General features: G+C 39.7%; 2 protein-coding genes across 3 annotated transcripts; one reads left to right on the forward strand and one right to left on the reverse strand.

Moving 5' to 3' along the window:
- The first annotated feature begins 1,536 nt into the window (after positions 1–1,536).
- On the forward strand, positions 1,537–4,166 carry LOC124176011 (growth hormone-inducible transmembrane protein-like). Of its 2 annotated transcripts, none has more exons than XM_046556773.1 (5): positions 1,537–1,703; positions 2,041–2,265; positions 2,727–2,838; positions 3,092–3,712; positions 3,840–4,166. In XM_046556773.1, the coding sequence occupies exons 2-5, from the start codon at positions 2,064–2,066 to the stop codon at positions 3,922–3,924; spliced, it is 1,020 nt and encodes a 339-aa protein (XP_046412729.1). In that variant the 5' UTR covers positions 1,537–1,703; positions 2,041–2,063; the 3' UTR covers positions 3,925–4,166. The 2 variants fall into 2 exon arrangements, with proteins under 2 accessions (XP_046412729.1, XP_046412730.1); XM_046556774.1 differs by lacking the exon at positions 1,537–1,703 and adding an exon at positions 1,742–1,811.
- On the reverse strand, positions 3,884–9,244 carry LOC124176005 (TBC1 domain family member 25). Its single transcript, XM_046556763.1, has 9 exons — positions 8,755–9,244; positions 8,573–8,667; positions 8,138–8,247; positions 7,969–8,064; positions 7,699–7,861; positions 6,678–7,329; positions 6,119–6,500; positions 5,280–5,990; positions 3,884–5,170 (listed from the first exon to the last, which is right to left on the reverse strand). Exons 1-9 carry the CDS (start codon positions 8,774–8,776, stop codon positions 4,756–4,758), a joined length of 2,646 nt encoding a protein of 881 aa, XP_046412719.1. The 5' UTR covers positions 8,777–9,244; the 3' UTR covers positions 3,884–4,755.
- Positions 9,245–15,856: the final 6,612 nt, after the last annotated feature.

The following is a 15,856-nucleotide window of genomic DNA, read 5'->3' on the forward strand; positions in this document are numbered from 1 at the left end:
TTTGAAAATACCGCAAAGATTTGCATGCAACACACAAAGAGGGTGAGTTCCGGTTTCGATGATTGACAATTGACGATCAGTCGGTCGTCGCCGCGTTGTTCTCACGACGACCGTTGAGAAGTTTGAATCCTTTCGCAGCGTCACTATCTGTTCGCGTATCAAATAAATTATACAGAAATTCTACCTGTAAAGGTATACAAGGTGAATCGTTCAAAATACGAAAAACTCTAAAAGTTGTGAAACTATATACGATAACGTGCGGTGTGAGCAGCGCCGATTTTATCTCTGTTCTTCATTTGTTAACCGGTAGGCACATCGCCATTGTCGGTGAACTCGAGCTTACATGTCGTTCAGTGATATTTCGGGAATATGGTGATTAATAATCTGGATTCGTTATTTCCTGAACGTATCTGGTTTCTATTAGTGAATTTCCAATCCTTTTTCAAGAAGAAAGAGCTAGTTAATTCAGTGTTTGTAAGTGAACTTCCCAATTTTTGTTGGTGATTCAAAGCTTTCTTATGTTCTTTTAGATTTTTGTGCCCGCGAGTGAAACGTATGTACGTAATATGACTAGTAAGCTCGCGATTTGCTATGTGTAATATTTTTTTCGTCAAAGAATTTTTAATGTAGAATCAAAATAGCTTTACCTAGTTGCCATAGTGAGTGAGTGTGGAACCAGATCTACGCAGCCTTAGATTCTTAGAATTTTCGGAGCACGCAAGACACGTACGAAACACGAGATTAACAATAAGCAAATCTGGAACTATTCGAAGCCTGAAATCGGTGAGTCTTATGCTTGTAAATTCTACGCTTTTTTTTCACAGCATCCTGAAATAATTTTCTATGTCGTTCCTTTTTTTTTATATTTGTTACTCTGCAGTACTTTTGTAGACAAAATATTTGGCAACAGCTAAGAACCAAATTTGTGCAAGCACTGCACTTACCGTGGTGAGGGGTTTTATTGTTACTGCTCACTGGAATAGTAGAAAGAACGTAGTTATTGTATGGAATCCAAATATTTACTCTGAATAAGAAAATAAGAAAGAGCTGCGCAGAAGAATCTTTATAAGGAGATTGTCATTGATTCCGAAAACTCTAGTAAATTCCAGAACGTATTTGTATTGCGTATTGGAATGAAAATCCCAAAACGAACATGTTCGTACAAATGTTGGAATTTAGTCAAGCAAAATTGAAAAGCAAAGTTAAATGTAAGCGTAGTTGCTTGATTCAAATATTATGGTCAGGATTTTAACATCGCGTCAAATAGCAAAAATATAAATAATTTTCTTCTACTGATTGTGAGATTGAAAACTTAGAACACCGAAGTAGGAAAGGTTGAAAAATAAACCACCCGACTCATGTATGTTGCTTGAATTTGTTTCCTACAATGAAACAATTATAGGAAAGCGTCATCCAGAATTTTCGAGTATCAATACGTATGTGAATGTGTTTATGCGTATACGATTTGTCCGCTTACGCTACGACCATTCGTTGCGCATGTCACGCGTTGGACGCATATAAAATAATGCGGCGCCACCTGACTTACACTCGCTTTTTACACTTCGGGGAGTATCGAGCTACTCTCAGCTCTAGTTTAAGAAAAACGCAATAGTTCGGTGTCGGCTACGACTTTGGTGTCAACGTTTACGCAGTTTACTTTGATTTTATCCAGAGGAGAAACAATTACACTGTTATTGCGTCATGTGAGTACATATATTATTTATTTGACCGTTGCGTCAGAATCTATCAGGTTATCATCATTACGGAAGTTTTTCTCGATCTTACACGTCGTCGATTAATATTACGCAGTGGTTAGTTCGCCGATTTTATTGTTATTCAAATATCTCACACGAAAGTATCAATTTATTGTACCTATGCATGCATAAAATTTTGATCCTTGTTCACGATATTTTTTTTTGTTTTTTTTTTTCATCGGAGTTTTCGCTCACTCACAGCACTTCAATTTTCTTAATCTAACCTCTCAGACATTTTATCTCGGCTGTAAATTATTTGTAATAAATTACTTATCGTCGTTTTTAGAAATTTAAGCAAACCTTTGCAAGATGATGCTGGCACGAGTTTGTCGAGCTTCACTCTCCCCCAATGTTAGTAGTCTACTCAAAACACCGCCAGTTTCAAAATCCTTCATACCAAAGGTTGAAACTGTACGACTTTTGGCCAGCGATGGACGCAGTAGTTTTACTCGTTCTGCTCGGAAAAGGATGACCATTGTTGAAAGGGCTATGGCGCCTGCCGGTGAAGGTGGTACGTTTCATATCTTTAATTATCTTCTACCATATCGCAACTTGCAACTATTGCACATTTGGAGATCCAGGGTACGTCAGGTAATTATTAACTTACCGATGATAGCTTATCCCAGCATTACTGTTAAATGTGGTTTAGCTGTGTATAAGATTTTCTGTATGCTGTTTTCAAAATGTGACAGATTTGTTGGTTCTAATGAAAATATTAAGATAAGCTGGTTTTATGGAGGATCGTTGTTACGCGTTTAAAAATTAAGGGAATTCCAGTAGAACTTTGATAATAAGTTTGAAACTTGAGGAAGTTACTTTCACATTGTAACTCTTGCTTAATATCAGAATCATTTCAGTTGTTTTAGATTATTTTCTTAGTTCTAAATGCTGAGTTCTTAGCGATCAGTAGTTGTCCAAGGAATCAGTTTGATTATTCAACTCAATTGCAATATTTTTATACCCTTCTTTCAGCTTACAGTGTAGGTAAAGGAGCCCTTGCTGGATTTTCTGCCGTTGCTTTGGGTGGACTCTGTTATTATGGACTGGGTCTTTCCAAAGCTACCGGTGCCATCGATCACGCTGTGTAAGCATCAAGTATAGAATGCGATCAAAGCTTATAGTATTAAGGGCATAGACAACGAGGAAAGTGTGAAATAACTCAAACCTTACTAGTCATCATCACCTTTGACGATTAACATCAAATTCTTTGAATTGTTTAATTTGTTAGGAATAGATTAGAGTCCGATGTATACATTCAATTATTTTCCTTGTCTCAAACAAGGGTTTGTTTTGTCATCAAATTTGTCGTCCAACAGTTATAATCTAAAATTTCTCAGGTATTGGCCAGAACATGTGAAGGAAAGAATCCGAGCAACTTATATGTACTTTGGAGGTTCGATTTTGGTAACAGCAGCGAGCGCAGCTATGTGTCTCAGGTCACCGGCAATGATGAATCTCGTAATGAGACAAGGATGGCTAGCTCTTGGCGCTACTATGGTTGCAATGATTGGCTCAGGCATGGTTGCACAGAGTATTCCTTACAGCCCGGGTTTTGGAGCTAAACAAATCGCGTGGATTGTCCACACTGGAATAATGGGAGCAGTTGTGGCACCAATGTGCCTTCTAGGAGGACCATTGGTGGCCAGAGCTGCCCTGTACACAGCTGGAGTAGTCGGCGGCCTTTCAACAGTCGCAGTATGCGCACCAAGCGATAAATTCTTGTATATGGGGGGACCTCTGGCTATCGGTTTGGGGGTTGTTTTCGTCAGTTCGTTGGGAACCATGTTCTTACCTCCTACCACTGCTTTTGGGGCCGGCTTACATTCAATGGCACTTTACGGAGGTCTTATACTTTTCTCTGGATTTTTACTCTATGATACGCAGAGAATTATTAAGCGCGCCGAAACCCATCCCGCAGTACCATATGCCAATGTGAGGCCTTACGATCCGATCAACAAGTAAGTTGAGTTTTTTTTTTTTTGTGTGGGTTCACCGATTATATTCATATTTTCTTCTGGAACTTACAGTTAAAACTGAAAAAATCGCGCTGCATACTAGAGAACTCTTACTTTATTCTATTTTCAGTGCAATTTCGATCTACTTGGATACGGTCAACATTTTTATCCGAATTTTATCAATCTTGGCTGGCGGAGGTAACAGGAAGAAATAAATTATGGAAGGTTGTGCGGGAGAAATCTACACGTGATATATTGAATTCTTTTGTATGGTTTGCAACGAAAGTTGGAATGATGAGATGAGCGTAGTTTATTAACATGTACATCTGGAAGAATCATCAGTTGAGAACATATTATTTATGCTAGCTGTAATAATAGTATAATGTAAAATAAATCATAAAATTTGAAGTTGTTCTATATAACTTGAAAAATATACGGACTGATTTATTGCCAATAACATTGACTTGTTTTATAACTTGCGGCCATAAACTGACAAAAACCCGTTTTTTTTTAAATTTCTTTATTTTATAGCACAGAAAATTAAGTTCAAAAAGTATATACATTATAGACATTGGATATCGTAAGGTATTCTCGAATAAAACTAAATGCACTTTATTGTCTGTTGGTAAGCACATTTTTCTTTTTTTTTTTTCCAAGATAAAGTGAGAACATCTCTATTTCTCAATATTTTACAAACTTAATGTAAAATTTTATCCCTAGCGACAAGCTAGCAGTAATATGTATTTTTAAATAATTAAAATTACTTACATTGATTATGTAATTGGCATGAATACATAAGTTTTTCAAAATACGATAAATACATGATTAAATCTGAATTGATGGGATTTGCTTTATACATAGATTGAAAGTTTTCGACTTAAATCGGGCAGCAAAAACTTGAATTGATGATTCGTGGAATAATTACATTATTCGCAATGTAAAAAAAATAAATAAATACAAAGGAAATTAAGTACGTGCGTAGGAACATTCAACAAGTAATGATTCTGGTGTTGATAGCAAGTTTGAAAGTTCAATTAGTTTTGCGTTTAAACGTTGACGTAGTCTTGTCGACCGGCTGCGGAATGTCTCCTCAAATAACCGGCGAACAATTGCCTTGCTTGATTCAGTACCCTTGCAACGTTATGCCGTCTCACCATCTTGTCAAAATGCATAGCCATTTCATTGTAATCCATTTGATTACGCATCACAAAGTCACGGTGCTGGAGTAGCAAAGTTATGCACAGGAACATGAGGAATGGATTTCCACCTCCAAATTCGTTGGGCGGTGGAAGAGGGCTGTTGCCCATTTGGTCCTCACTTGTTCCTGCAGGTATTAAGTTTGTTAGCTCTGTTGCCTCTTCGCAGGGCTCTTGAATTGGCTGTGGTGCAACTTCTAATGCTGTTGTATTGTCATTTTGTCTCCAGCTATCTGTACCTTCACTGTCTGAAGCAGACTCTGATCTAAAGGATGAACAAAACAGATGTACAACCTATGTTGGACTTGTGTATTTGAGAAAAGGTGGTGGTGACAAGACCTAGAAACAACCTTCAAAGATCTTCAAATAATTACCTTGTAGTACGTTTCAAAAGCCTAATTGGTGTGACTGATTTCACGCCATTTTGGTCTTCAAGAATTTCTCCGTCGTATTCAAGATCCGCCTGCTCATCCGGAGTGGTCGGATGATGCCGTTGTTGTAAAGTGTGCAGGGGGTTTTCCCAGACAAATACGTCAGTGGCCGGACTACACCTGGCTACTTCAGTTTCAGTTTCGCTTTCAACTATTTCACTTTCCCTCTTGGAAACAACACAGTCGCATTGCTGTTCACTTGGAGGTGAGGGACCAAAGACTTGCCGATCTAGGGATTCTAATTCCAGTCTCAATTCTCTGGTCATGGAAGTGGTCATTGGAAAAAAATCTGTCGAATCATCAGGCGAGCTCGTTTCATCTCTTACGACCTTGACGACTCCACTTTCACTTGATACTCTCCGTAACTCTCTCTCGTCACTGGGAGTAACCTTACTCTTGTTTAAAGTTGTGAAGTTTAAAAATTCGTTGAGATTTTTCACAACTCTTGCGCATTTTTTCTCAGCTTCACCTTGATCATTCTTTTCTTTGTTCACTAAGGACAGTCTCTCTCTTAACTCAAACAAATTATTTCGCCTAGTTTTATTTGGCAAGCAGTCCATACTCATATACTTCTCGCTGGATACATTCTTTCGGTTTTTAACAGATGTCAAATCGTTTTCTGGCTCTGAAAACGCTTCGTAAGGCGATACGGATCTGTAATAAACAATGTGGTTTTAGACCGAATGTTAAAACTTACAATATTTACAACAACGAATTAATAAAAAATTTGATATGTCTGTTTTCTTCCAAACTAATGAACTCAAATCAGCAATTTGCTTTACCTCTTCGATTCGCCATTTTCACTGGTCGTTTCTAACGAAGGATCATCCGCACTCAAATTTCTTCTTTTTCCACTAGCTATACTAGCTGATGAGCTTTGTCGCCTAATAGCGCAGACTTTGGTGTAGGCATTCTCCCTTATTTGTTTGACATTTGGACTCGGCGGCGGAGATGCTGGCGGGAACGATACTTCGGCTAGAGAAAGTTCGCCGTTTGGAGGTGAAGCTGGTAAAGCAGCCCAGAGAACTTCCAGCATTCTCAGGGCATCTTCTAAAGCGAATTCTCGTTTCATTTCCAGTAGCAACCAGCGATAACAAAAGAGCAAGTCGTCTGCCTGGTGCAACTTCAAATAGGCGTAAAAGTCTGGGTCATAGTGTTGTAGGCCTGGAGTGAATAATTGTAATTTGTAATTATTTTACAGTTTGAACTTGAATAAAACTATTCCGAGCGATGAAAAGTGAAATTCGGTTATTGTCAATGGATTAAGTTCTTGATGCTTTTACTCTGTTAATCGCTTTACAGTTACCAGTAATTTGTAATAACTTTTCATGTTTGATATACCTTCGGCCAAATGCGCGAATTTCGTTGTCATAGCTATTCCATCAAGCATAAAGTTGTCCTTCAATCTCCGCATCAAAGCGCAGAGGCATATGTAAGCCTGTGCCTCGTCCCTCATAGTAACAAGTAAAGGTGAAGCTAGATCGCTCATTCCTTGGCAGTAGCTCACAGTGGGATGATTTAGTGCGTAAGTTGTTAAGATATTGAACAAGCTCGCGGTATTCTGGTTATCGTCGGACCCACCATAGAACTTGTGATGTCTGTCGGTCCGTAGAACGTCCTTCCTGACCATCCCCGTGACGTACCCTAAATCTCCAACGTTCAGACCCTTTTGTACCAAACCCCTCCACCGTTCTCTCAAGTTCTGATATTCCTGGGCCTTTCTTTTCATATAGTCCATCCGCTCTCGCCCAGACATTCCTTCAGGATACACATTCAGTATGTGTTTCCAAACTACTTTTCTCAGGCTCGGCTCTATGCCTCCGAAATATATCACTGCCCGCAACTCTTTCGATCTGGTCACTTGTCCTATGGGATCTAGAAAGCGTCGAAACTCAGCATCGGTCAGAGGGGGTCGGGACGGCTGGATTGTCTGATGAGAATCGTCTCCCAAATTTCCGAGAGCCCTTTGTACCATGTTCAATGTTCTCTCCATCTGAAAGTGACATTAACTACACTGAAAATATTGTTTTCTTTACTTTGCCTTTTTAATTTGTTCGGAATTCAGTACGCTTGACAGAATTATAAGTTTTTATAAGGGGATAAAGTTTTATGTCCTAAATAGTTTTTTCTCTGCGTGATACTAACGAGGTATCCAATACATTTTTTTTTATCGATGTCCTCGACAGTCATGAATCTGATAATAGTAAAGCGTATCCAAATGTGATATATGACAATCAGGCTGTTTTTGTATCAGAATACATCATTCCTTATATCTTTTTTAGTTGAGTTGTTTTCTAAACAATTCTCAAATAACTGTAACTTTTGGTACCATTTTAAGCCTTGTCATGAAAAAAGTCCTTGCCTTGTTCATGATGAGACCAGGCAACTTGGGTGTTCGATAAGGAAATCCTGTGTCATGTCTGGCAGTAACTTCTTGAGCATTTTGTTCCCAATCACATTCGCAGTCTCCGGTTTCCCCGAATGGTTTTAGATTAACTTGAAGATATAGATAAGGTTCGGATGCACTGAAAGCAATAAAAATATAGATAATAATTTAACATGCACATAACCAGTTTGCTAATTATTTGTTGTCACCGACGTGGATACACAGATAATTATTTTAATTTTTTACCTTATAAACGCAGCGTCTAAATCCCAGTCGGATAATAAAAATAGATAAGTTTCTGAGCCATAATCATCTATAGCTCGGTAGGACACGGTGAACTCGCTGGAACAAAATTTAAAAGTATATCAAAGATTTGAAGGGACTGAAATTTCCAATTATTGTTTCATCTTATTACCCTTTTATGTCGAAAGCCTTTATTAAAATGCTTTGCAGCACTTCGATCGATGTTATTTGCGGATCTACGCTGAATTTTCTGTACTCCGGCTGATGTCTTGCCTCGCATTTCTATGAACAATTGTTTGCAGTTTAGGGTTAAGACATTCGTTTTAAGAAATTGTTTTTAGCAACCAATACAGTTCTTATCGAATGAAGAAACTGATACAAGCGATTAGCAATTTTTCAATCTAATGCCATAAATTGTCAATTCAAACGAAGAGCCTTATAGTTGTTAATATTAATAAAAAGAAAAGCTAAGAAAACAATCATATGTCAGTTGAATGGCCTTGAAGGTCAAGAGAATCAGGACGTGTTCTCTTTCCTCTTGAAATAACTAAATCCATTTAACAAACAAAGAGAACAGAATTCGTACTCGGTAAACGAACTTAGATACCTTGACTTTGACTCGAACGGCCTCCCTGGGACATCCGAATACTCCTGACATCGTAGCGTTTTTCCGGTGCTTGATGTAACTTTGACAAGGAATTACTACCAAGATTGGGAAGTAACATAGAACTGGGTCATGACTGAGCGGGAAAGGACTGGTTAGAAAATTTCAAAGACGATACGTTGTACCTGTGGCAAGACGGCTGTGCATCGGACACAATTCCTATGGCCTTCTCGAAAAGCTACACCTTAAATGAGGTCGCGTTTGATATCATTGTTCAGTTTTAAGTCTGGGCATGGAAAGCGTGAATTAGGCGAGGTGCGAGCGCTGATGATCGGTCTTATTGCGAGGGCCGACTATTGCTGCTCCAAACGGTAGTTTGACGGTTGTATTCATTTTATTCGGCCGATGCGCAGAGCGGTACGAATGCGAAAGGATTATTCGTCGTTTAAATCTTATCTCATGTGCACTTATTTTTTCCCCTGATCAGTCGGCTATGCCCCTAAGGTGCGGGCTAAAAGGTGTACTTTTTACATTCAAAGCGACAGATTATCACGGGCGGGACCCGAAGTCTGCCGCTTCACCAAAATCTGACAGAACGGACTTCACACTCAACAAACTATCGATTTCAGACCATTTCAGACGTACGGCAGACACACGTTTGCCACCGATGGCCGCCAATGGTCGCCGCCATTGCGCTACGTTCTGTTATCCGCAACTTTGTACGCGTATTTCTCTCCTAAACTACCATTTCAATATGTCATTTAAATCGCAAATATCTGCTACAAGCCTTGCAGGTCCAATTTCTCTTCGTAAATGATTTCATTTGATGGGAAAAACGGAGACCGAATCAACGCCATTTCCATGTATTTGAATTTCCCGCGTATTCAAACTGAATGAGGTCGGCAAATCCTTGTCGGAGCGTGGCGCCATCTAGTATTGTTTAATGACACGGTTTCGATTCGTTCATCGAATATCACCGGCGGTAAGGCGGAGCTTTTTTTTAAGCGCTAGTCGGAATATAAATCATACTGCGAGATGATTTTTAGCGTTTAGTGTTAGTTTATTGTTTCGTGAGTTCTTAGTATCGGAAAATTGACCTGAAATCATATTTACAAAGAGAAATAAGAATGGGGGTAAGGTTCAATGATGCGAAAGGTGATTATATATTCCTTACAAATTACCTACGCTTATTTTCCATCTGAGGTCTATGCGACAACTATGCGGAACCAGATTTTTATTATTAGAAATAAAATCCTGCAAGTAACTTTTACCGTATGAATGGAATCTTTTTCGATTCATGACATCAATAATGGAATGAGCCGCTGAACGTGCAGTTTCTGTAAAAGATAACCGCACCACGAAAAACGTGATTTCAAAAAGATGAAAAAAAAAGAACATTTTACTACAACAATTATTTTTGGCTGCGATCGAATTGTTTTGGGTTCAGAAACGCGTGTTGGACAGCAATAAAACCGGGAATTCTGGCATTTTCGCACTCACTCGTGAGCAGAAGATAAATTTTCCAACTCGCAGGATTCTTCGCATTATTCAACAGCTTGTACGTTGTCCACCACTCCCAGGAGCTGTAAAACAGTTGCGTGGAGTGCTGTAATGAATTCCTGAAATATACATGCCTGTATAATACGTGCGCTCTCCGAATAATCCGCGGTCCTTAATGATCAGACCGTGCGGAAGCTGCTGCCTCCGCAGCTTTCACACTGTCGAAGGAAATTTCCATAAACGTTGGTACTTGCCGGAAAGCCGCGAACAAACGAATCAAAACCAACTCGAACAAAACTTCTCTCCTTTGGGGAAGTTTCTGTAAACCCTGGTTTATATTAAATTTCTTTCGCCAACGTGTACAATGATTGTTATTACTTCTTAAATCTCGTTTTCATTACTTTGAAAATTTTTGTTCTCTTGCTAACGTTATTGCCATCATGTTATCCTTATGGCTGTGATCATTATCGGTGGCATCGTCCTTATGACGATATAAAATATCTTCGCCTGCGGCAGATTTTAATTTCTGTTCACGTATGAAAAAGGCGAGGAGTAAGAAACCAGAAAAGGAAGTAAATTTACGTATAAGCTTAGAATTTATTGAACTTTCAGTCTTCAGGTATTAGACATACATAATATAAATTACTCGCGAATATAGTTTGTCTTGTTTACATTTTCTAATTTAAATTCTGCCTATTTTTTCCGTTGGTATTCTACCTTTAAACGCAACAATTTGTTCAAGATTTACTAACAACAAGCCGGAACAAACCACGGAGACAGTCTTCGAGATTAAAGATAGATCTTATTGTTAACGCACGAATAAAAAAGATCCATTACACATCAACCTGGATAATGGCCAATAGACTTTATCGAATTCTAATTTAAACACACTCAAAGGTGTTTCGTCGTCAGTAGTGTACTTCTTCCATCCCATTTATATACAATTGTAGAACATAGAAATTCTATCAGTTTCTTTGAGCTATTCAAAGTACAGATCACGCTTTCTACAGTGTATTTCTTTCCCAGAGCGAGAGAGAGAGAGAGTGACATAAAGAGAAAGATAAAGAGAGATAGAGACTCTTTGAATTACACACAGTAGATATAATCGAGCAGCTTTGATGCGTTAAACATCAGAAGTACTTCAGGAAATTTCGAATATGCTTATAAAGCAATCGTACTTTGAGTCGTGCCGGAACGTGATAAACGACGTGGAACAAGGAAGAAGATAAAAAACAAACAGGAGCTCAAAGCAGAGAAAAAGAAGAAAAAGCAAGTCTCGTTATATCTGCAGTTTTGACAGAGGCGAATCTCTGCACGCGGCGTACGTATTAACAAAATCTCGTAAACCAAGATCGGTGTTTATTCGATCTCGATCACACGTTATAGACGCTGCAGACATGATGTATGTAGGTTAACGGGGGTAACAGGCGTTCCACGTGCATTCCTCCGCGAATATTTCTCGACAACGCGTTTTCCCCATACGTAAACATTAAACAATGCGTATGTCTACGACGTCGACGATGTACGAAACAGGCACGTTTTACTTGCAGCTCTCCTGCCCTCTCGTTCTCTCTCTCTCTCGCTCTTGTCTCTCTCACTCTTCCTCCGCCACGCTTGAAATTATTCACCAGCAATACCGTGGAACTCGATCATATTTTATCGGTTATTAAAGCTGCTTCCGAGTATATCGAACCCTCTAACGACACGGTATAAGCCACGTGAGAGGCTGCGTACGGTTAGCGTTAATCAATTTGTCTTCACTTCCAGTTTACTTCTGTTGATCATAAAATGTGCCAGGATCTATATTTTATGACCCACCCGACGAAGGATATGCGAAACGGTCGATCGCTATCTTATCAGAGGTGAAAAACATACGATTCAAAAGCATACCTTCCGTCTTAATATGTTTAATGCTCTGCGTGACATCCTCGTTTTCGGTTATAATTATGTTTATTCAAGACACCGAATTGGCCTCTTAGATTTCGAAGGAAAAACTTCCTCCTAATCATGATCGTGCAGATTTCTCGATCAGAGACAATACTTTTTATTCTGACGGTTCGGGTTTAATATAGGCGACAGTTTCTTCGTTTTTACCTATAAATATTACGTTCGGGGAGAGGCGAATTCGGTCAGGGTCAGAGGATAGTCCGCATGCGTTGCAGAATTTTATTTGCGCAAAAAAAAAATTGGGTCTGTTGAGTGGAGAGCGATTCGGAAGAACTGATAAAAAAAAAAAAAATTGAAACTCAAGTACTAAGCAATTACTTAACTTGCGCCAGCTCTCTTAAATCGATTAAATCACTAGTCTCGAGTATGAGTGGACGAAAAAAATACGCGGTCAGATCCTTTCGAATTAGGGTAAATGCCGAGGAAGTGACCACTTCACTCCACTTAATCACAGCAATCACATCGTGGTCGTCAATTAGCGATTCCGTCCGCTGCAATCGGTGATCGTCGATCGGTTGGCAAGTATGTATTTCTTTGTTAGATTCTTTCACGCAAAATGAGAGAATAAGAGTACGAGAGAGAGAGATAGAGAGAGAGAGAGAGAGAGAGAAAACTTACGGATAAATTTGAAATAACGGTGGAGCGAAGAAAGGAAGAAATAAAGTAAAAAAAGGGGGGAGAAAACTGCAGTATGCAACAAATTAAATTGCACTAGAAAACTTTTCGCCCAGTATATAGTTTTCGCGGATCGTACGTATGTATGTATGTTACATTAATGTTCATTAATAGGTTTCCAGTGGTTCACTATTTTTTTATAATCAAAAGTGGAACGAGTTTTCTTTCCAAGCAAATTTTACGCAAATATTACGAAGAAACAAACGATACGTTGATCAGAGAGACGTTAAATTCCCATGGAAAGAAAACTCGTTTCAGTTCCGATTCCAAAAAAATAGTGAGCCACTGGGAACCCATTAGTTAAAAAGTAAAGATTAGAGGTTCTGTAGGTAAAAATTTGTCCACACTGTTTGTTCCGTATCGCGAACGTAACCTGGAACGCACTGATTAATCGGGGCGGCGCACTTGATTGAAGGTGTCGTTGATGAAAATTTGACCGTGTGCCAACAGGGTAGCAAGAGAGTCAACCTGCTTCCGTGCCTTCGTCGTCTACCTTGCGTGCAATTAATCACCGCCGCGTAGGTCTGAGGTTAAATATTGTCGCCGAAGCGGATGAGCGTGGTTTAATCAGACCCCGCGAAAAACGCCGGGATGCTAATTCTTGGGTAATTGACTCCCCTGTGTGCGAAACCGACGCGCCTAGGTATCGTCTACCTATCCGCAACCATCCGACAGACACACGTGTCGCGTGTTACAGGGTTAATCGCGAAATTGATTGGCCCTGGAATTCGATATATACATGCGGGAGAACACGAGATGACCGCGCCCTGCGACCACCGTTGTAAGGGGCGGGGTTGAAGATCCGAATTATTTGGTGGTGAAACTTGAAGCGAAGAAATCAAACTTTGAAGAAACAACAAAGTTTCGAATGGTCGGAAACACGCCGGCTCAAAGTTCCGAAATGAAAAATTTCGATAATTCAAGGCACGGTAGAGCAAAGTTTCGATTAAGCTACATTCCGGAAAATAAAGTTTCGATAGAGTAATTACGAAAATTATAATATTATCACACAGCGTGGTTTACTCAACGAGCGGGTGTAAGAAATCAGGAAAGCTGAAAATCCGAATGACCTGGATTCCGAATGTAAAAATATCGAAAATCCAAAACGAAGAAAGCTCAAAGTGGCGAAATTTCACCAAACTAGAAATTCACAGAACTGAAAATCTTCGATCACTCGGAACTTCGATCTGCCAATTTTTTAAATTTTCTTAATTAAGCACCTTCGGAACTTTGACTTGTCGGGGTTTCGGACCATTCGAAATTTTGATGTTTCGTCGGAGTTTGATTTCTTCACTTCAACTTTCACCAGCAACAAATTTCGACTTTGGCGCTTTCGGAACTTTTCTAATTCGGAATTTGAACCCAGCCCCCGCTGCAACCGACGCGACGACGAAACCTCACGGCTAATGTATTAATTAACTTACTCTCGGTCGAACCGCCGCCCCGTTACCTATATAAATCCTCCGCACCATGGATAGTTTTAACTCACGGAATCCCGCCAATTTATGGACCACTGATCGTATAACCCAACCGTTAAATCGACTCCCCTAGGAGTAGTGTAACAAATTGCGGTAGGACTACCTTGTGTGTTTTAGGTCATTTCTTCTCTCCCCGTACGCGGATGTATAATCTACATGCACTCGCATACGTACGAACGAGGTTCGAGTACCTCGTCGCATTTTTCTCCTTTGTTGACAAATATTTTTCTCCGTTTGCAACTACGTGCATACCTATGTGCACAGGTGCGTGCATTATTACCGGTACGTAACATCGGAATAAGGCTAAGCAAGTACGGCGAGTCGTCGGAAACTTTTTCACCCATTCTGGTGAATCTTGACTTTCGGCACAACATGGGATTTTCACCCCGAGTTTAACTGTCCGTGATATCGAGGTCTGGCCGGGGTGGAAATTCTCAACCGAGATTTTCACACGTGAACGTGAAAATACGAGAGCTAAGTCATTTTTACAACAACGTAGGTGTAACTGGACTTTCTCCGTTCAGTAATTACCAATAATAGCCGATCTTGAAATTGCGGAATTCAATTTTGTGACGAAAGATTGTAAAATGTCGACGAAAATTTCAACATTTTCTGCAGTGTGCGAACGATTTTAAAGACTTAATACGGGTACAGGCTCTGGAATATTCTCACTTCGGCACGAGCACGACGCCCACGGTGTTGCGGTTATCAAAATAGCTGACAATATATTAAGCGATTATGCGCCATCCGCCCCTCCATATACATACACTGATGCAAGCCCATAAAAGCATCGCAGATATCGCTCTTAAATTATCCCGAAACGTCAGTTTTGGGGTGTATGGTTAAAATATTACGTAAAGAAAACTGAAAATTTGCGTCTCCCTTTTCGACCCACTGCCTACGGAAAAAAGAATAAAAATATTACTGTAACGAGTAAAGTCGAAAATGATCGGCTCAAATTATCTCGATACAATTGTTGCATATCTAACTTTATACACGTTAATGTTTTACATGTGCGAATACTGGTCGGGAAAGTGAGGCGAAATTTCGAACGAGTAGTGATTAATCGGACATCAATCGATCCCGAACTTTACGCCGTTCCTGCGGCAAACGATTTTCCGTTCGTTGGACTATGTCAGCTGCGTCAACTCTGGAATTTTGGTAAAATGAAAACATGGCGGAAGGTGGTAGGAAAAATTTGTCACGTAACGTTACGAGGGGCGCATAAAGGTCCGTATGTGCGTGACAAAGCGTGCGAGTTGGGATAAAATAGTGGAAAACAGCGGCGTTGCGTAGTGCTTGAATGGCTGGGGCCCCCATAAAAGCTGCGAGTAGCGGTGACGTTGGTCCTGTTTACGTCGATTCGTCGTTCAATATCTGCAGTGGGATAGGAACACGGGATATCAATATCGGGGCATTCAATCTCTCGGACGAAATTGACATTAATGATTAGAAAATTGAAATTGATACGCGCTTACGAATGTAGACCGTATCAGTTTAAAAGTCGAACGATCGATCGAGGCAATTTAAAAAGTTGCAACAAATACTTGTTACAGTCCATCTATCGTATAAATTAATTTTACAATTACCTGTCGTATTCCCTGCTCGTCAATAACCCAAATTATTCCCTGATCAACGATCAACTGAAAATGAAACTCTCCAGCGATTGCGACGAATGAAAAGTACA

Source organism: Neodiprion fabricii, chromosome 2 (genome assembly GCF_021155785.1).
Source record: "Neodiprion fabricii isolate iyNeoFabr1 chromosome 2, iyNeoFabr1.1, whole genome shotgun sequence".
Taxonomy (NCBI): Eukaryota; Metazoa; Arthropoda; class Insecta; order Hymenoptera; family Diprionidae; genus Neodiprion; species Neodiprion fabricii.